Below are 22204 nucleotides of genomic sequence, written 5' to 3' on the forward strand. Positions count from 1 at the left end.
AGGTTTCTTGTCTGTTATCCTGATGTTGCTGCTTTTTTTCCACGTGCTGGGTTCGGAGCGATAATGCGATGAGTGTCATGCCTGAGCTGTATGTTTAAATATGCCACCTTTCCATGCAATAAACAGTTGGTAGTGTGCGCATGTGGTGTCCCCTCTCTTGTTAGTGTCCTTGTTGCGCCGCCGTTCATTTCATCATGCACCAACTCGCCCCTCAGGCCATTCTTCTGAAATGGACGGAAAGGCAGGGAGGTTAACCAGGCAATGCCCAGTTGGCTACCCTACACTTGGGGAGGGGTACAAAGGGGAAAAAAGGAATAAGAGAGGCAATGAAATGAGTTTCTCAAGAGTTGCACAGAAATCTCCAAGAGAAAGTTGTATTCCTGTCAAAAAAAAAAAAATAGCTCATGGCAGAAATGTGAGCGCCTATGTAATGGGTGGTAAAATTTGTGGGTAAAACATGTAAAAAAAATTGTAGTGAACAACAAGTTAAATTAACAAACAAATTTCCTTCCAAGTGGCATGTATCACACAAAGATGCATCAAAATTTTGCCTGCAATTAATAAACGCGCCGCAACATAGCATCAGCATAACATAACATTAGTGACATTACCAAACGGCGCTTTGGCTGTTGTTCTACAGAAGCATACCAAATACATACAGCGCAAAGTGTATTTATTCAGAATTTTAAAAAAGAAGCTGCACTCAGCATATTTGTTCTGCTCAAATCCTCCATGAAATATACTACAATTATGGCCGACATTAACTCATGCTTTCTTCTAAAACAATACCTAAGTTGGTACCAAGCGATGCCATTATGTCTGCATATGGTCCCAGGCAAAGCTGAGAAAATTAACATCCTGGACAAGCACTAAATACCTACACATTCTATGTTTTTACTAAGCCAACCACCAAAAATTCTATTTGGCAAAGTTGCAGCGTTCTGACCTCTCAGTGGACACTGATCGATTATAGCACTTATAGAAACGGCTTTATAATGAGTATAAAATAATTTTGGTGTCAGAACTTCTTCAATATCTTATGCTGGTGCATTACAGCACTGATGGCTGCTGCACCCAAATAACCACAAATTTTGACTCGCGCTAAAAAGTTATGTGGCAGCCTTTGGAGCGAACTCTGAAAACAAGACCTTGCACACAAACACTGCATTCGTTACTTTATTTTTTTTTACTAACCGGGACAAGCAATGGCCACAGCATGCAGGAAGTTCTGAACCTTCTTCAGCTGTGCCGATTTAGCCTTCAGCGTGTCCATGTGTTTTCTTCTCACCGGAATGTTCTTAAACACATCTTCTACAGTCACTCGCGTTCCTGGAATAGAAAGTGTGCTCAGATAAGAGAGTTCCAAGCCGGTCTTCAGGGTGCAGTAAAAACAATTTGTCACATATTAGGGCTCACTTAAAATTACCACTAACGACATAAACGATTCCTGCAATCCATTTAGAATATCCATGCTGTACACACATTCCGTACTCAAATCTGACGATTAGGTGGCGTTGACTTCTACTACATTAAGTACCGTTAAGAGAAAAAAATGTTGTGATCATAGATTTTGATGAAATGCAAAGCAATTTGGCTCTAATTCCTGTTCTACTCTAACACTAAGTCAAGAGTAGACCCAGCAAGAATTTGAAGTCCATTTAAACATCAAGAGCCAACTTTTACACATAATACAAAAGCATGCAGAGGCTACAAGTGAGACAGATGCAATCAACCCCACGGCCTAACGATCAATATCAACCTTCTGTAATGTCCAAAAGGTACATTGGTAACAAAAACAAACAGCAACAATTTACTTACTAGCATAGCTCATTACAATTTTAACTGAATGCGAGGAACTATTTTAATCATAAACATTATGCTGCTCGCCAGTTCCTGACAGAAGTGATTCCTGCGGGCCACATATATGCTTGAAGTAATAAGCATTAAAAATTTATGAAGTGTAGTAAAATTTCACCGTTTAGCAAGATATAGTGCTTGCAAAATGCGATATCAATTGCAACACAATAATCGTACAAAGTTTCATGATCAGGAGGTGAAAATAACAGTCAATTTTTGAGATCCCTAACAACATTAGGCCAGCACTTAAACCCCGTTATAGTAAAACAGTCTACAACGAAGTAGCGACTTCCATAAAGAGCTTGCAATTCTCCTCATAATGTAATGCAGTACAGTAGGTTACTGTGTACCCGATGGAATAGCGACTATAACTAGGCTGTGAACTTTCCAGAGTTTATCACAGAGGAAAATTGACAAATTTTTTTGCGCCATTTATTTCTTTTTGGAAAATCTGTGCTTTTGGCTAGTTAATGGAAATGCTAAAAGTGGTGATCATCAGCGAAAAGAATTCCCAAAGGCTACAAAAGGGGCAACAAAAGCAAAGAGCGCCAATCGTTTTACATCACTGGTACACATCTATTCACAGTATACCGGTTGACCTTATAGATTTTATTGCATCGACACGCTTGTGTTGACAGCACTCAAGGTTGAAAATGCTCATTCAATATTAGTGCTCGAGATGTTATGAGGTGATCGGGACAATATAGGCTATTTGGACACATTTAACTTCCAAAACAACGAAGTTAAGCAACAGCACAGCTGGCGCTTCTTCACACTTCATTTATCCCTCACTACAAGGCCGTAGGTCTGTCAGTGGTGCATAAATTTCTCTGACAAACTCCGTTTCCCAAATGGGTCAGCAATTTTGACATCGATAAAGCAGTCACCTGTGAACTGCAATCTTAAGCAAGTTCTTGAATAACCCTTCTAGAATGCTGTAAAAATTCTTCAAGCTACGCTCTTAGGTCCTCATCTATCACACTGATTAAGCTTTACATGCTTCAGTAGGCTTCTTCTGGTGCATGATTAGGCACCTTTAGCAGAGTGATAAGGTTTGCATCAAGGAGAGGACATTACCTCTCAGGTTCTTCTCAGACTGAAGCGTCTCCATAACCTCGAGTAACAAGGCAGATGGCTTGTATTAAAAGGCCATTCTCAGAAGGTTTTGTGAATATTCTAGAGGTTGTACAAGCGCTTCCAGCCTTTGGCTTGTCTCCTGGCTGGTGTAAGCGCTCTTGAGAAAAAGTAAAGTTGGACGCGAAAGCTTCGCAATGTAGGCAACAGCCTGATAGAAAATCAGCATGGGGGGGCTCACTGTGGAGAGGCCCTTTTGTTCCAAGACCTAATAAGTGGTAGAGAACATTGAATTTAATGCCACAGTTCCTTGAATCCCTTGGTGAGAGCTGCAATCAGTTCTCTCCGATGAGATGGCTAATCCTTTTGCCTGTAAGCTTGGCCGAACCTGAGCTATACATAAAAAGACGGTTCCGTGTGTCATCCACTCAAACTTTCTTTTAATGACAAAAACTCTTCTAGAATAGAGTCTGCTGCCTGCACTCAAGTCTCGTATGCAAACTGCACTCTTTGAAGGAGGAAACGGAGCCTTGTGGTGATAATGCTGTCGACATTGGTTTCAAATATCGGCAGTACTGTTATAGTGCCTCCACACCATTTCAGCGCTTTGAAACGGGAAGGAGTAGAAAGGTTTATTCGGCTAGCCTCAATACGCTCAGAAACCGGTGCTTTGCAGTTTTTTGACCCATGCCATATTTTTTTTTGCCAGCGGATGTTTATTGGTGCTTTCCAGTCAAAACTGAAAAGTCACAGTTATAACAATGTAATTTTACCGCTTTCATAACTTCACTGCAACAGAGCTTAACCACAGTCTCCTCAGCCATAATCCAGTCCTCACCAAAGAACAACCAGCCCCAAGTTGACAACCATTAATTATTACTTATCAGGAGCAGCATTGAATACAGTGTGTTACCTCCATTCCAAGGCAGAACTTTTCGTGAGATTACGTTCCCCTGCAAGTCAAAGCTCAGCGACAGTCCTTGTCCGCTGTCTTGAGGGCCGCTGGCAACAGTAACCCGGGATACAGCAACAACAGCTGCCAACGCCTGCCCACGAAATCCGTAAGTGGCAAGAGACAGGAGATCCTCAGAGCTCCTGATCTTGGACGTGTAGCCAGGAAGCACCAGCAGCGGTAAGTCCTCTTCAACGACACCATGACCATTGTCGATAACCTCAATTCTATCGAGCCCGTAATCAACCTAGAAGAAAGAGGGCGTCCACGGTATACCAATGAATACACACCCAATGCTAACAAGGCAGTCAATAACAACGCTGAACTAAATGATGGCGCTATCACAAGAGTGAAAACCTCGGCACGTGTTTGCAAGTGTTTGTTTTTGTCTTTCTTTTTGTGTTGTCTCTGTAGTGCTGGCATAATATGAGAAATGTGCCTTTCTCCATTGAACAGTGCTATATTGCTCTAGAGGAGAGGTATATGCACAGCTTTATAAAATTTTCATAGCTGAAGAAAAAATTATTTCTGGTCAGGGGCAAGCCCGGGACCACCATTTTCCCCAAGCGGACCCTCTACCGATTCTGGGCTAGCCAGGCAGGCTGGCATGTTGTCAGGCAAAGCCAGATTGATCAACAGCTCAGTGAAGAGGAAAGGCATATGTGCTTAGGGGAATAAGAAAGTAAATTCCCGCGTTAGCTCAAACAAATGGCATTGCAACTTAATTCCCTGGTATGTCAGTGGTTCCAAGTTCAAGTTCTGGAACTGCCACGCACAAAGATTTCTGCATTTTTTGCCACACATACAAAGACCCCAAAAAGCTGTACAACTTTCTAGCAGCACTGCTGTGCTCAAATAAATGTGACATGATGAATATGCTTATGATAGAAATTGACCTCGAGCTGGTAAAGAGTTGACAAACGTTTCTCTCTCTCTCTCTTTTCCTGGAGGGTTTTCCTGAACGCCTGAATAGCTGTCAAATGGCAAAAACTGAAATGATGGACGACGAAAGAGCGCAAGACAATACGGCGCAGAACAATTAATACAGACAGAGGAGCAAACAAAAAAATGTCATTCATCAGCGCTACGGAAAATTATTTTCGCTGAATAGGTACAGATTTACCCCAACTAAATAAGATTTGCTAATTAGAACACCGTGGCAGCAGAAACTCACCAGTTTTACGACGACGTTTGTAGCCCCCGCATCAAGCGAGTTTTCCACGATTTCCTTCACAATGCTACTGACAGAACTTATCGATTGACTACTGTGTAAAAGCCTGGCGGTTCGCGAGTCCAGCTTTTGGAGGCTCTTCATCCTGCTTAGCAAAACTAAGAGTGACTGGTCAAACTAATTAATATAAATCAGCCACGACCCATTACGTTGCCGCGCAGCTTGAGAAGCGATAGTCGTCTGCTAACTGCGGACTACAGCCGACCAATCCCTCAGTTCGCAGCAAGTTGACAAGCCAACATCTTATTGTCATTAGCAGGCTTACATTACCATAGAGCATAATATATCTGCTCAACTTCTGTAATTATTAGAGGATGTTTAAAGACATCGAAGACATCTGCAACTTTTGTCACCTTTTGCCGCTTTTTCTTGCGCGCGGATTGGATTGGATTACCTTATTACTAGTCTGGCGCAGCGATCCAGCGGGAGTTCACACGGTCGTAGAGTTCAGTTCGCACGGGCATTTATGTTCTACGTTAAACTGTTATATAGTAGAACGATAAAACGCTGAGCTGCCCTGTGATTATGTGTCGGCGACGCCGGCTACGCATCCTTCCCATTTGGGTGCACTCTAATACGAACTACATTGGAGAATAATTTAGCTAAAATACGCTTCAAAAGTTCGGGCTTTCTAACCGGAACGGGTTGCGTTTCTGATCACGGTGCTTAAAGTTTGCGCAAGGAATGTCACTGAAGCTCTTGTTTCTCATTGTGTAACGAAGGCAGCGAAGAAACAATGTCGTATTAGGGCGCCTTGCAACTAATGCGTGAGTTGGTTGTGACTGCAACGACTGCAGGTACGTCATGGTTCGGTTGTCACGTACAAGAGCTATTTTTGTTTACTTCTGCTTGCAACAGTAAGCACAGTCATTTCTGTAAACACAGCGTGAGTTGGCTGGTAGGTACTTGTTACCGTGGGGGCATAAATACTGCCGCGAGGCTTCGCTGATGTCATAATGGCCACGTCATCAAAACCACGTTGCTCAATGTGGTAAACGCGAGAAACGATGTCGGCTTCTACGATAATTATCATGCAACCGGCTGCGCGATAGTTTATGTTCAGATATCACGCAGCCATATACTGTTCTAGCCTTGTCAGCAATCGCGCACGCCGTTCACGATTTTTTTTTTTTTTCGATGCGCAGCCCACACTCCGGCAGCGAACGCTGCGCGCTAAGGCTGCCGCTAGCTACGCTTAGGGCGTTAATTTCGTCTGTTTCGACGGATACGAGAGAGCTGACTACACCACCCCGGATGCACGTGCCGTAAAGCAACACTGGAAAGAAAAGGAAGCCTGCGCGCGAGCAACTGGCACGAGCGATCGAACGCCGCGGCTCAGTTCTTGGGACGACGGAAGAACGGACACGGATCCGACGCCCTGCCCTCCGCCGGCGCCTCGCCGAGCGCCGAGGTCGCCTCGCTGCCCACCCTTGCCTCAGGTCTTGAAGCAGCCGCCGCCGCCATCGGCACGGTGTGACGACGTCACTGTCACTGCCAGCTGCGAAGTGCGCCTCCACTGTCCCAGCTAGGCCTAACGTGCCCTGTTGTTCGACGGACACCTGACCGGTCAACCTGGCACCAGTATCGCAGGACAGTTCTCCTGGCCGGCCCGTCTTGAGGGCTGGCTCCGTGACAGGGGCACACAACGGTGATGTAGTGCGTTCGTCGCTTGCACCTGGGCCTTGCGTTTCGGTGACGGACGCCGCTGCCGGTGTGGACGCAGTGCCAAAGGGACATTGCTATGCCAGCGTGCCATGGACGGTGGCGCCCTCACCGTTGCTGCAGGCCCCTCTGATATGGCAGGACGGAACTCAAAGCTTCGCTATGCAAATATCTCCGACAATGCCGTCTGTGCCTTCATCCGACTTTCTACTGGCGGACTCGGCGGCCCTCCTAGAGGCGGGGCCTCCGGTATGCACCGAAGACCGCACCCTACTGGCTGCCACAGCAACGCATGCTTCTCGGGGTAGCGAGGAAAGCATGCCTTCGGTTCCGCGCCATCATGAGTCTTCTACGCCGACTCTTCTCTCTTCATTTGACCAGTGTTCTACGGTGAGTGGCAGTTCCGAACCCACATACCGTAATCAAGGCTTGGAAATCGGCGATATAGACAGCAGGCCACGCGTACGAAGACGGGATCTTCAGGCGGGAAAGACAGGCGACGACGGCCCAGCCTGCTATCGCTTTGTGGAGGGCTGTAAAAATTCAAGTGGTGAGGTGCTTGGCGATGGGCACTTCTTAACGCTAGGCAAAGGCCGAGGAAGTGAAGAAATCCTGAATCCTAGCGAAATTCTGAGTAATTTTGACCTAGGTGGCAGCCGGAGAGGCAAAGGAGACTTCCAGGACGACCAGGAACAGAAAAGGGAATGCCAACATGTCCGGGCGGGTGGTCGGAAGGGTGCTTCAGGAGAGGGCCACGAAAGGTACCATAGGGGAAGCAGGAGAAACGACGTGAAGGACGGCCGAGACGAAAACAGGCGGCTCAGCAGACACGACCATTACGAGGACAGAAGAACGCACCGGACAGAATTATCTACAAATCACGGCAAGTCCGGCTACTGCAAAAATAGCCGGTACCAATGGAGGGAACATGAAAGCTACGACGAGTGGAAGGAGCAGAAGTCAGGCTCCAGCGATGAGCGCTCCGACAGGAATGACTACCGCTACGAAGGCCATCACAGCGATCGGCATAGTGACTACCCATCGTACCGGTCTTCCCTAGAATCTTCCTTTGAAAGGCAGAGCGACGGACCACACGGATACAGGAGGGCAGACTTCTCGCCTCCAGATCTGCGGAGAGGATGTGGTGTCGCCGGACGCCGAAAGCACCGAGACGATGGTCGGTGGCGCGGCACACTCTGCGACCAGAAGGGCTACGGGACGGCTGGCGGCTACAGCTACCCTCACTGCGACTACGCCCTACGTTCGGGATATGACTACGCATATTTCGGCGAGTTGTACAGGACAAATCCGACCTACAGACAGCAAGTCGACGCGTACTATGCTCGTCTCGGCTACAGAACTTCGCACCAGGCGCAACCGATCAGCGTACACACCGACCTTTCTTGCAACTACGGCTACCCACGTCTTGACGACAGCTCTTCCAGCAGTGCAAACTATTACTGCGATCCGAGGATCCTTGACCGCGAGCCTCGCCTGGAAGAAGTGAAGAAATTCTCGCGACCGCACCCTATTGCCCGATTCTGCGGCGTCAGCGGCCTGCTCAAGTTGGTGCCCACTGTCAATGGCAGAAATGTGCCTCATCCTATCGAAATTCACAGCCTACGGAACTTGTTTCGAAGTGATCCACAGTTTCACGAGCTCCAAGCATTCCCAGGACCGCTCGTCAAGTCCGAGACGCACAAAGACAACGTCATCCACTTCTGCAAAGATAAAATCGGGTCATTTGCCAAGGACCCCAACCTTCCGGACCGATCTTCGCGCATCTTGCTCTGGGAGCTGTTACTTCTCATGGTGAGGCAGAACGGCTTTGTCTCGGGCTCAGAAATAGCCGAATTGCTAGTTCGGCAGCCCGAACCCTCAGAGTCGACAGGAGCCGCCTCAGTGCTCGGTAATCTAACATGCGACAAGGAAGATACAGCGAGCACAGGGGCAAGCACTGAAAATTGCGACAGCACCCCGCCTGGTGAATGCACCCTAGTGTCTGACCACGTCCAGCTCGGATCCAGTGGGTCAGATCGTGTGGTGTCAAAATTCCGCGAGTTCCTTCTCTTCGGACGCACGAAACGTGCTTTAGACTGGGCAGCAAAGCATGGCCTGTGGGGCCACGCTCTGTGCCTGGCCTCCAAGATGGACGCTCAGACATATTCGGCAACCGTGGCGCGCTTCACCAATTCCCTTGCCGTCAATGACCCTCTGCGGACACTGTACCAGCACCTGTCCGGTCGACAGCCCACCTCCGTCACTTGCGCGGCAGCCGAGAGATGGGGTGATTGGAGGCCTCACCTGGCCATGATCCTCTCCAATCCGTCCGCCCGGCCTGAAGTGAACACCCGGAGCATTGTAACCCTCGGCGACGCACTCGTCAGCCGTGGCTGTCTATCAGCGGCGCATTTCTGCTACCTGGCCGCCCAGGTAGAGTTCGGCCAGTACGCATGCAAGTCCAGCAAACTCGTGCTGCTCGGTTCCTGCCACCGGACTCTGTCCTTTCAAGAGTTTGCCTCGAACGACGCGATCCAAGCCACTGAAATCTACGAGTATGCCCGGTCCTTGGCTGACACAGGCTACACCCTGCCGCACTTGCAGCCCTACAAGTTTCTCCTCGCCATGCGCCTTGCAGAGTACGGGTTTACACAGGAGGCGCTTCACTACTGCGAAGTTTTAGCGGAGGGGATGACCCGGCACTGCTGGTCGACGAAGCTGGCGACCGAAACGTACGAGCTGGCCAGCCGCCTCAAGTACCACGATGCACACTTCATCCAAGAGCAAGGAGAGCTGGATGAACTCGGCGAGCCCCCGTGGCTAGCTGCCTTTGCCCTGTTCGTCAACGAACGGCTAAAGCAGAAAACGGCTGGCGGCACCGTAGCTCAGGCTGTCGATGTGTTTGCCCACGATAACGGGAACGTTGGCGATGCTGCACAGTTCACTGCTGGCATGTTGAGTAAAGACAGCATTCAAAATCAGCTAAATCTTACCGGGGAATTCTCAGTGTTCAACGCTAAAGAATCCAATCTGCAGCAGCCAGAGGAGAACTTCAGTTTGCACGTGGGCGCCTCCGCGTACTGGAACAACTGGCAAGCGGGCACGACTTTGGCCAAGGAACCGAGCCCTGTGCTGCATGCTACTCACGATAACGTCGAGCAGCCGATGAACCCTCCGTCGGTTGCAGCACCGCCATTTGTTGACTACATCAAGGACACGGAACCTGACCAGCACTGGAACTCAGTGCCGCATGTCCCTCATGACACCGTCCAGTATCATCCATCGAGCTTGTCATCCTTCGCAGCACCGCTGGCACCTGCTGAAGACGCTGGAGACATAGAGCCTCAAATGTCGATAGCTGTGCAGCCTTCAAACGTGTACGAGAGTTCCGATCCTCCCCTTGTGTCCGTCGAGTCGCATGCCGCGGCAATCAGTGAGCCGCTACATGTAGACACTTCAGCACCATCAACTACTCCCGCCAGCACTGAAGTCGGTGGATTCGATTACTACAAGGCTATCACCTTCTCGGGGTATCAGCCCCCTCAGCACTGCGAGACGTCCCGGGAACATCTGAGCAACGAAAGCAATGGAAAGAACGCTTCAGACCAGCGGGAGAGCGCTCGACATTCACATCAGCCATCGCCCCAGCCACCTGCGGAGTCTGGTCGAGCCGGACCTGCCAAGGACCACGGCCAGGCGGCTCGCAAGAAGAGTTGGCTGATGGATGGCATTATGGGTGCTTTCGAGAAGCTAGTCCCCAAGGGCCCCAACCAGATGATCCTACCTGACGACACAGAGCCCCAAATCGTGTGGGACGAACAAAAAAAGTGCTGGGTAGACAAGAACGCCGCACCCGGAGAAGTGGTAAGCCGGATGGCAGCACCGCCCACGGACTCCAGCTTCGGAAACCACCCGCAAAATTCAGGAGAAAACCGCTTCCAGATAAACAAGCAACGGCGGAGACGTTATGTGGACGTGCAGAACGTGGGAGGCAGCGAGAGACCTGGGGACTCTGCCGCATCGTCTTCGATGGCGCCGTTCCTGCTGCAACCCGCTCCGACACAGGCGCCGCCTCAGTTCTTTGTTCCTTGTGTCAGCGAGCAGCAAGGCACCGGCTGTGATTTTGTGTCGCCACCGAGTCCACCGAAGGTTCAGACGGCGCCTCAGCTAACGCCGCAGCCACCGCCTTCAGAGAGCCCGGCACCTTATCAGCCAAGGGCGCAGCCGACCAGGACGTTGAGGCTCAATGTGGCCTAGATTTCGCTTGCAAGTACTTTTTCTGGAAACTAATTCGAATACTCATCGTGCTCTTGGTGAGTTTCAACTGAAGACTAACTGAATGTATTGTGAATGTGCACAGCGCGGTCCGCGGACAGCAAATGTGGGTGCGAAGACATCTGGAGTACTGGCTTCTCCGAGCATTTCCTCCTCTGTGTGTACCAAAGTAGTGGTTTTGTAAGAGTCATAATATAATGAAAGTTGCTGGCCCCCTTTCACTGTGTTTTACTTCGCCAGAGGAACCAGAATCATTTCGAGGACAACCTTTTTAGGCAATACAGCAGAAGTAGGCAGGAAAGGGAGAGAGACGGGCCTTTGTCCCTGTGCCGTTGGGGTTGAGTGTCCCGTTGTTCGGGCTAGGTGTGCGGGGGAGAGGGGGGGGGGGGGAGTTGGAGCTGAGGAGCCCACCCACGGCGCGGAGACAAAGGCTCGTCTCGTTTCCTTTCCTGCCTATAGCCTCTGCTGGTTTGCCAAAAAAAAGTTATTGCCTCAAAAACGATGGCACATACCCACGGTATACCCATGAGTATAGAGGGCTCCAATGTTGCAAACACTGCACTATACGCAGTTTACTCCGGGGCGCTAGCTTCGCGCGCGCATGCTGCTTGCAGGCTGTGCTGGTAGCATGGTTTACGCGTAACAACAATATTCCTTCAGTGAAATCGGCTTTGCAGTAATTTCGGCACCGTGCGCATCGCTATTCGCGTGTACTTTCATTGCGTATGCGTTCGATTATATAGTTTCGTTTTCACGAAATCCACATATCTGCTAACTTCGTCTAACAGTACGCATGTGCTAAAATTTATTGTTCAAAGCTGTGCATCTCAGCAACTCCAGGAGTCTACTCTGCGACTTATTCACTAGCGACGCTCTCTTAGTGTCACGTGCGCACTGTGAGACTGAACATTAGTGACACTCGGCGCAGAACGCACTTGGTTCGAAGTGCGTGTGGAGAACTCCTTTCACTCGGCTTGAACATATTACACGTCGTACATGCTTGAGCAGTCAGCTTCCGTGTGCGCCGAAAACTCCTGTCCGATGGTGGCGTGGCCTTGCTTCCCTAAGAGTTCGGAGCAGTGCCGGCGTAATCTAACCCGAGCAGATGTGCGCGCGCCGTCTGTGCTCATGAGCATGCATGCCTACCGAACAGTGCGCTGCTAGGGATGTAATCCGCTTTATCTCCTACCCACGGACGCTAACGAACCAGACCGCGTCTCCTCGCTAGACGCAGTCACTGCGGTGATTGTGTGGGCATCTACACGGGCTTGCCGCCGCGTTCGCTCAGTGGTTATGGCGCTCGGCTGCTGACCCAAAAGACGCGGGTTCGATCCCGGCCGCGGCTTTTGAAATTCTAGAGGCCCGTGTACTATGCGATGTCAGTGCACGTTAAAGAACCCCAGGCGGTCAAAATTTCCGGAACCCTTCACTGCGGCGTCCTTCATAGCCTGAGTCGCTTTGGGACGTTAAAGCCCTGTAAACCACCTACATGGGTTTGGGTACTAGCACTACGCCCATTATATCGTCCCCAATTGTTCGTTTCCCAAAGAAAAGCCTGTCGTGGGAACGGGTGCAGCCGCTTCGTCTATTAGGGCGCCGCCATACTGCAGCGAAAGCTCCACACTCAGAGCCGAAACTTTCAAGGTAACCAAGGTTTCACTTTGACCTTGAGCCAGGCTTCACACGCCTGACGTCATACCACAGACTGCCACAGCTGGAGTCGAGCCCCGCCGTACCATGTGCCATGACCCGCGCTCGCTTCAGGGAGGAGGTGAAGCGAGCGCGGTTTCGGCGGCTTATCTGTTTTTTTCAGCCAGCGTCCGCTTCGGCGGACGCGGTTGTTGCTGCGACACGCTTCTTTTCTTTTTCTCTTTCCTCTGATCGTTTAACTCTCCTCTATCTGCACGTGGCAGCGGTGGTGGCTCGGCTGAGCCAGTAGGCAGGCCTGTGCAGTTTCCTTTCATCCTTCTCTCAGGGCCGTTTCACATGCTGCGACTAGAACGAAAATAGTCGGCCTAGTCGGTGACGCCGCAGTGCGATTTTCGCACAGTACTTTCACATGCAACGCGTACCCAGCGAATTCGGTCGGAGGGACACGCAAGGTTGCTCGATGTTCGCATAGGCAACCCACGATTAAACGCGACAGAAACGCTGCACGGAATGTGTTGACGATGTTATGACCAGCGTGTTTTTAGATGCAAGGCAATATTTCGTATGTTTTGATTAAAATAAACAGTTTTGCTTACGCCGCGGGAACAGCTCCCACGTGACCCCACGCCGAGACGGCGCGTGACGTCACGTCACGTGCGAGCTGTTGCCGCGGCCGGTCTCGACGCACGTGCGCTCAACGTTCCTAGACAGTTGCGTGCGCTCTCGCTCGCGCGCCTGCTGGAGACCGGCCGTGGCCGCTGCTCCCGCGTGACGTCACGTCACGTGCCGTCTCGGCGCTGCCCATTGGTCAGTCGCAGAGCGAACACACCGACGCTGCGACTGGATTCCAACCGGACGGTACTTGGTCGCAGGCCGTCTGCGGCTAGACCGACGGCCCTCCCCAGTCGCAGACCGACCGAATTCGCAGCGTCGCAGGCGAGAATCGCATGCATGTGAAACGGCCCTGGCAGACCGACCGAATTCGCAGCGTCGCAGGCGAGAATCGCATGCATGTGAAACGGCCCTCAGGGCCGTTTCACATGCATGCGATTCTCGCCTGCGACGCTGCGAATTCGGTCGGTCTGCGACTGGGGAGGGCCGTCGGTCTAGCCGCAGACGGCCTGCGACCAAGTTCCGTCCGGTTGGAATCCAGTCGCAGCGTCGGTGTGGTCGCTCTGCGACTGACCAATGGGCAGCGCCGAGTCGGCACGTGACGTGACGTCACGCGGGAGCAGCTGCCGCGGCCACGACCGGTCTCCAGGCGCGCGAGCGAGAGCGCACGTGCGTCGAGACCTGCCGCGGCAACAACTCGCACGTGACGTGACGTCACGCGCCATCTCGGCGTGGGGTCACGTGGGAGCTGTTCCCGCGGCGTAAGCAAAACTGTTTATTCTAATCAAAACATACGAAATATTGCCTTGCATCTAAAAACAAGCTGGTCATTACAACATCAACACATTCCGTGCAGTGTTTCTGTCGGGTTTAATCGTGGGTTGCCTATGCGAACATCGAGCAACCTTGCGTGTCCCTCCGACCGAATTCGCTGGGTACGCGTTGAGAAGCGTTTGCGGGACGGCAGGCTGGAAACGCTGATTGGTCGATGGGATGCGCTTCTCCGTGACGTTTTTTGACTTCGCCCTCGTTCTCAACCGGACGTGGCGTCAGCGCGCCTTTCTCGACCTCTCCCTAGAGCGCCTGGGGAATCGCTAGGTGCACCCGCCGCGCCGCGCGTGCGTGGTGAGCGGGCATTCGTTTCGTGTTTCGTGATCCTCGGCGCGCTCGTTTCGAGGCGTGTGCAGCTATGGCGTTCGTGCGTGGTGCTCTCGGCGGCGACCGCCAGCTGAAATTTCTGTGCAGTTTTTGCTTGCGGCTTTCGCCGTTTCCCCAGGAGCACGTGGCTAGTGTCGTGCTCGTATTTAAAGTTTTTGCCGCGGCACTACAAGGATCCGCATCAGGCGCGCTTTGAGGACCGCCGTTTGACAGCTACGCTGACGCGCTTGTCGGGGGTGCGCATTCTCAACCCTGAGGTAAGGACTGAACTACATTGTCGCAAGTTTTCTCGTGCATTGAGGACTCACCAAATTGCGGTGCTTGTAACGAAACTTTTTTTTTTTTTTTGCAGCGTCGTTCCCTGGATATGCTTCTCGGAAGCCGATGTCATTGTTCGCCGCGGACGCTGGGCCTACTGCTCGCCGCCACGCCGCTGTAGGTTGACGTTGAAGAGCTGCTCCAAACGGTCCTTTTCAGGGCCGCTTCATTGCTTCCTGGAAGATTGCGGGCATCAATATCGCGGCCGTGTTCCCTCTCTTTGTCGAAATCGGCGCCAGACATCAGAACCCGCGCTAGACCTCGTTGCAGGGTTAAACGAGTGCAGTGTGGCTTTAGAGAAGTTATGACTTGCGCTTAGTCTATCTATATCATTCATTCAGTGCAGTGTGCCTTTGCTTCTTTAGCGACTTCTCACACCTTGTCGAAATCGGATTTAAAGCTCACGCCACGCCTCGTTGAATGGGTTAACCGAGTGCAGCGCCTAGCTTTGTTTTTGTGTTCTAACCTGTAAGCAGTGCACCTTTCTTCGCTCCTTACTTTTGTTCTTTTCAGTCGTTTCCTGAATCCGTCGAAAGAGCCAGGCTTGCCGGATGGTTGTTCGCCGTGAATGGAACCACGAGGCGATCGCATCTGCATACACAGCACGACTTTGTTCCCTCGTGTTTTTTTTTACCAAGGATTGCTTCGACAGCTCGTGCAAAACGAGGACTGCGCACGCCGTGTCGTCGCTGCTTAGTGAAGAGGCACAAAACGGATGTCGTCCTTACTAAAGGCCCTTCTCGGGGCCACCTCAGTGTTTCCTGGCAGACCACGCGCTTTCCGCCCTGTGCACATGTTCCCCTCATTTCCAATCATTTGTAAGTTGCATATCAATGAATTAATAAATCTGTCAATGCACTTTATTTACCAGAAAAATCTCGCTGGTCACCCTGGGCTAAAAGCTGTGCACACAGCTTGACAAGGCCCAGGGGACCATTAGATGACAGTTTTGAACGTAGGAAAAACAAGTTGGTACTTTAAAAGAACATGGAAAGTACACCAAACAATATAAGAGATAAACATTACAATCGCGCATTACAGTAAAGAAAAAGAAAACACTTTGACAGCAGACATACAGTATCAATTTACACTATAATACATACAAAAATCACGACATTCAGCATTATGGCACGAAATATAAGAACAGCACATAAAGCAAAAAAGAATGCAAGTTACAATAGTACAGATAGATTAGCTGTTTACATTTGCATATGCATAAAATTAGTCCTCGTCTCCTTGGGCCTCCTTCAAATCCTGCAGAAGGCTTGAATTTGCAACTGCTAATATCAAAGAAGATTTAGAAGAACTTCAGTTTGGGATACACGGTGCATAGTACTTGAGAAAACAAACAATAGCGCCTACAATGACACACACAGAAGAATAACTATGCAGCACAAGCGCTATCCTGCGCTCTACAGTATGGAACTGTGACTGAAAAATGAACCTTCACGTCAGTGAAATATGAGCCTTTAGGCTGTCTACAAATTGTTATTACAGAAAGAAAGAAATATTAGTGAATGTTGTGTGAGAGGCTTGCATATTACTCTGTTTATTTATTTATTTACCCCTCAAGGCCAGTGGCATTACACAGATGTTAGGGTGGGCTTGTCTAAAAGGAAAGTAAAATAATAGAGCCCGGCCCGCACCGCTAGAGCACAACGGGCTAGTGGCATTACACAGGGGGAATGGTAAATATACTAAAACTGAGAGAAAAATACAGTTGATTACATGAACATTAAACAGCGCCTGAATATACAATGTTAGCTAGTGCTACGCGGAACTGCTCGTAATTTTCAGTGCCGGCAACTTCTGCGGTAAGGTGGTTCCAGTCGCATGAGGTTCGCGGCAGGAATGACTGCGAGCAGCATTTTCTGTTGCATGACATACTTCCAACTTTGTGATCATGATTGAATAGAGATTATGGCAGGAAAGTGGATGAAATATAGCTAAAAGAATTGTGAACCGAAGCAAAGTATGTAATGAGCCAGAAATATGCACATCAAAGAAGACACTGCACTGAGAAAATGGACAGCATGAAATAAATGAGCAGCACAAGTGCAGCGTACAGGCCTTTATCAAAGAATTTATTTTTTGTTTATTTACCACGTCCTGGTAGTGTTAGCTCCATAAAGCATTATCAAAATTATCACAATTTTCAGTTTTATTTGCTTAGGAGAACGTTAGAGCATTAAGAACTTGGCTCATAAATGCACCTCAAATATTGCCATAAATCATCGCACTCTTCGTCCTGGGCCACAAGAGCTGGGGCTTCATGAGATAATTATTACGGTGCATTAACGAAAATTTCAACATGCCGTCAGCATGCAAAGATTTTATACTGGCGCTGAAAAAACAGCATTTTTTAAATTTTCGCTGGCAGGAGGGAGTAACTTTCTTGACTGCGCTGCTTTCTTCCTAAGCAAATGAAAGACGTGTATGCCGAGCAAAAACAATTCGAAAATATGTAGCGTAAGATATAACACTAATGCACTGTGAAGCTTGATGCCTTATTGGTCCAGTAGAGTGGAGAGCTGGGCGAGTTAATTGGTTCACGATTGTAGAAAGAAAACCAGCGCAAAAGACGGGGACACAGAACTCGGAACACAGAATACAGGAACACAGAACACAGCGTCGTCCTGTGTTCCTGTTGTGCGTCTCCGTCCTTTGCCCTTGTTTTTTTTCTTCCTTAATTGGCCATGCACTTGTGGCAATTTAAGTGCACTTCCTGTGAATTTTGCACAAAAGTAGTGTATTTTTGCATTCACCTTTTTTACACGCTGAGTTGTTTTATCTTTTGGTCACTTCAGAAGGGAGGAGTTAGTATAGAAGTAATTTACTTGGAGAATACAAGGAAATATATCTTGCGATTAATTTTCTCATATTTTAATTCTGCCTGATGGGAATGCATTACGCGCCATACGGTGTTACTCACAACCAAACGCCCAAGGCTCTAAGTTGGGCAAAGCATGTATCATATATGTGGAAGTGCGAATATGGCTGTGGTGCGCTGGGCGTCTTGCATGAACAGCAGGAAGTGATTTGTGTCTAGACCATCCAGGAGGGCATGTACAAGGACGGGAAGATAGTACAAACGCTAAAAAAAAAAAAAAGCTAGCTGGGGCTAGAAACGCATTTTTCGTTCTAGCAAGTACCAACATTGGGGCAAAGCAACCAGTTTTGGGCGCCTTGTAAGAAGAAAGGATGGTTCTGGGAAGCGGAGGCAGGGCTGCGTACGGCGCACGCGAGGTCGCGGGGTCACGGAGTAGCGCTGCAGCAGCACATCGGGAAAAGGTTAAATTCTTCCACTCGCCACTCGCAGCGCACCGCAGAGCCGGCAGCCTTCTCTCTTGTCCGCCTACCCGGCAGGTTCCGGCCGGGGAGACGGACAATAGTCGCGGGCGAGAGCGAAGGAGGGGGGGGGGGGGGGGGCACCACATGAAAAGCATTAGAAGAATGTCACTGGCGCCTCCACTACGGCTCAGCTTGTACTATTCTGGCGCAGTGCTGCGTTTCGCCGTAATCGCTTGTCAGCAAAGTGAACACAGCACCGTGCCTTCCCGTGAATAGTACAAGCAGGGACGTCGCGGCCACATCGGCATTCGCAGTATAGCGCCGCCCTGTCGCTTATTTGCTCGCTTATCCTCTAACAAGTCAAAAAGTCTTCCTGTTGTGGCACGCCATCTATGGCTTACGACACCACGTCTGTCATTCCCCTTCATACTTCAAGCGTTTCTCTTGCTATGGAAGTATTAGCCGTTGCGGCCACCAATTCAAGCAGCGAGAAAAATTTCAGCGCCGCAGGATTCGTAATGAAAGAGCGCCGCTCTTGTTTCGATCAAGCCATCATCAATTGCATATTTAGAGTGATAAATCTATACCTTTATGCGTTGTGTCTTGTGTATAATCCCAAACTGTGATCTGGAATGCGAGGTCAAAATTTGAATGTCATTGAAATAAACTCATTTTCCTGAAATTCTCTTTTTGTGTCGTCGCCGCTTTGCAGGTCGGGCCGAGCACGAGCGTGCTCAGGGTCCTTCAGTGTCGGGCCGGGCTTCCTGTCGGTAGGTTAAGTCCCGGGCCGGGCGCGGGTTCGAAATTGCGGCCCGTGCACAGCTCTATTCAGAAACCTAATCTCATTTCCTTTTGTGAAAAAAGAGCTATGTGCAGAGTTTAAATGGTGCAAGTATGAAGCTACAATGAAGTCAATTACCAAACACATCGAAACATCAGTTGTGATGCCTGAAAAAAGATGTACTGCAACATATAAATACTCAGGTCTCGATAAGCAGGAATACTAAAGGGGAATAAAAACAGTTTTCTTTTGTTCGGGCTCACGCACCTGCTACAAACATATTCTTTATACATAGCAATAAAACTTGAAATAACTGTTTAAGAAGCCTTTTGGTCAAAGTATAGCTAAGTATGACTGAAAGGAGTCCGCAAGAAATGCACGGAAGTAGGCATGCAGTGTGACAGCGCAGCGCGACAGGTGCGCTTTTTAATCTCGCGCGCGCACTGAAGAACATGGGTTTATGGTTTATTGGGGTTTTAACGTCGCAAAACGAGTCAGGCTATGAGGGACGCCGTAGTGAAAGGGGTTCGGAAATTTCGACCACCTGGGGTTCTTTAACGTGCACTGACATCGCACAGTACACGGGCCTCTAGAATTTAGCCTCCATCGAAATTCGACCACCCCGACCGGGATCGAACCCGCGTCTTTCGGATCAGCGGCCGAGCGCCATAGCCACTGAGCCACCGCGGCGGGTCGAAAGACATGACGGGGACACGCCGAGGAGGCAACGCTGCAGTGCACGCTGCCTCCTCGCCTCTCGGCTCCTCGCGAGCAGCCCCGTCCGCTGACGAGCGGTGGCGGGGGAAAATCTAGGGAAAACATGCCTGTCCCCAACCGGACATGACGTCATTAAATATCACGTGACATATGACGTCACGCGTATGACGTCATATTTTTTTGACCAATCAGCGTTTCCAGCCTGCCGTCCCGCAAACGCTTGTACGCGTTGCATGTGAAAGCACTGTGCGAAAATCGCACTGCGGCGTCACCGACTAGGCCGACTATTTTCGTTCTAGTCGCAGCATGTGAAACGGCCCTCAGTCGTAACAACAACACACCCTTTAGTCGGAGCCGGTGGCGTGTTCGCCAAATGCAGCCGGTACAGCCAGCGATGACAGCGCCGCCCACCGGCAGGTAGCAGCGAGCCGGTGTGGGCCCCACTTAGCGGAGCGATGGAGGCCGGTCTTTCGCTCGTCTCATTAGGTGTAATTTAGTTAAACCTCAGCCAGTTTTTCCACTGGGCTGTGCCAGCGGCATTCTTATTGATTCATACAGGCATCTACTGAGCATGCGCAGCACAGTCCAACACGCCCACACTCTCAATCAAGCTGTAAAGAGTGTGACAGCTCTATTTTCCAATAAAAGGAAAGCTACGGAGGCGGAGCTGTTTCATTCCGCCAAATAGTCCGGCCGCACGACGGTGCGTTTTTGCTCTCTGCATTCCGTCCCTGGAGCCATAGAGTTTCTTGCCTGGAGCAGCTGGCGCCATCTATTGAAGCTTTTTATAACTACCCATGTCAAGCCAATTTGTTGTAATCAAGAAAATTTTTTTCCTTTCCAAGTTTAAAGTTGGCAATTGTTTTAGGAATATGCCTTAAATTATGAATATTAACGATATACCATTTTTTAAGATAACTGTTAATGGGGACTATATTCTGCTGCACAGGAAGACAGGGCGTTTCGGCTCTGTAGCTTCCACTACACTGCCAGAAGTAGTTGTCGCAGAGTATAGGTGCATGCGCGACAGGGGGTATTCACGTGATGTACCAGGTGCCATTTTGTTGTCCAGCATGTAGCTTCAGTGGTGCAGGCTGAAGCAAGTGGCACTAGGGCCATTAGATATGTATGTGGCCTTTTGCAGTGCTCCATGTACGAAAGCATGGTGACCAACTGTGACGCCGGTGGATACTCCCTTAAAGGAAGGGTGAAATGATTTTTTGGTAATTCGAGAATTCGAATCTATGAAGCTTCTTAATAATGCATGCAAAGTAGTTTTGCGCTAGCATTTAAAATTGCGACGCAATCACCGATTGAAACCACAACGATTTTCAGGCTTCTCCTCACTGCGCTGGATAACTGCGGAGAAACTCGGGGTGACGTCAAAAGTGACAAAATTTCAGATGTCCACTGCCTTTGTCGACATGCTGCCATGCGTCTTCCGATGCTGCCAAGCAATGCTTCGTGAGCTTCACCTTCGACGGCATTCTTTTTCATGCTTGAAACAACCGCTTCTTCGCTGGAAACTTAGCGCCGCCGTATGTGACGTCATCACTGGGGCCTCTGCCTGTCACTGTGCACTGCAGAGAAGCCTGAACGCCGATGCCCCTTGAATCGGCGATTACATCACCATTTCAAATCCTAGCGCAAAAATATTTCGCATGCTTTACCTGAAAGTTTCAAGCATTTGGCTCGGCTAAAATCATCAAATTCTAAAAACTCTTCAGTTGCCCTTTAAACTTTCCGCCCTCTTTGCTCCAGCAGCAGGGAGTAAGTAAGACAGTGGCACGACAGTGGTACTTTATATCACAATGCACAGGCTGCAAGATGCATTGCGACAGTGCAGAGCAAAAACATCCGGAAACACTACACACATTTTTTTTCCCTGCGCCTCCTAAAAATCATGCCGCATTCATTCGAAATATGTAAGAATTTCAGCGCTCTTTGGATATAACCTGTTGGATATACAGATAAACCACAAGACTTGAAACGGCTCACACCAGAGTGGCATATTGTACTGTGCCATCTGTAGCTTATCACTGTGCACACATGTGCCAGTTTGCAAGGCATCTCAAAGGAGGCAGAGTTTGAAGTGGCGCCCTTCCTTACAAAAAAGAACAAATGCAGGGGTTTTCTTTATTGGTCTCACCTTGAAATGCTCCCTTTTCAGTTCCAGAAAATACTGCAACTGTCGCATGGCTGGAAGAAACCTAACCTAGCAGGTAGAAATTATACTTGAAACTGACACCTATCAAGATCATCAAACTGCATGCTGGTCCTTATCACTGCAAAGTCGGAGCATTTTTTTTGCTTCCTTTGGAATGTACAACATTAGCACAGTAAACTTTTAAGACAGCATGCAAGTGCTGATGAGCCAATGGCTGAGCTGGTCGACACTAGTTTTGGTTTGGTTTGGTTTATTAGGGTTTAACATCCCAAAGCAACTAAGGCTATGAGAGACGCCGTAGTGAAGGGCTCCGGAAATTTCGACCACCTGGGGTTCTTTAACATGCACTGACATCGCACAGTACACGGGCCTCTAGAATTTCGCCTCCGTCGAGATTGGACAGCCGCGGCCGGGATCGAACCCGCGTCTTTCGGGTCAACAGCCGAGTGCCATAACCAC

At 49.6% G+C, this 22204-nt stretch overlaps 2 protein-coding genes across 3 annotated transcripts in view; one reads left to right on the forward strand and one right to left on the reverse strand.

Moving 5' to 3' along the window:
• LOC149366122 (PMS1 protein homolog 1-like) overlaps positions 1 to 7054 on the reverse strand; it is a 26862-nt gene extending 19808 nt beyond the window's left edge. The window contains exons 1-3 of one of the 2 annotated variants that reach the window (XM_089548877.1): positions 5058 to 7054; positions 3845 to 4130; positions 1195 to 1329 (exon numbers count right to left, since the gene is read on the reverse strand). In XM_089548877.1, coding sequence (XP_089405003.1) covers positions 1195 to 1329; positions 3845 to 4130; positions 5058 to 5198 — 562 coding nt within the window. In that variant the 5' untranslated portion in view covers positions 5199 to 7054. The remainder of the gene's footprint in view (positions 1 to 1194; positions 1330 to 3844; positions 4131 to 5057) is intronic. The other variant, XM_089548887.1, reaches the window with a different exon arrangement.
• LOC149366123 (protein transport protein Sec16A-like) lies at positions 5589 to 11269 on the forward strand. The gene is made up of 2 exons (XM_089548854.1): positions 5589 to 5911; positions 6260 to 11269. The coding sequence occupies exon 2, from the start codon at positions 6939 to 6941 to the stop codon at positions 11031 to 11033; it is 4095 nt and encodes a 1364-aa protein (XP_089404980.1). The 5' UTR covers positions 5589 to 5911; positions 6260 to 6938; the 3' UTR covers positions 11034 to 11269.
• The last annotated feature ends 10935 nt before the right edge of the window (positions 11270 to 22204 follow it).

Source organism: Amblyomma mixtum, chromosome 1 (genome assembly GCF_055824585.1).
Source record: "Amblyomma mixtum isolate Tamu chromosome 1, ASM5582458v1, whole genome shotgun sequence".
Classification (NCBI taxonomy): domain Eukaryota; kingdom Metazoa; phylum Arthropoda; class Arachnida; order Ixodida; family Ixodidae; genus Amblyomma; species Amblyomma mixtum.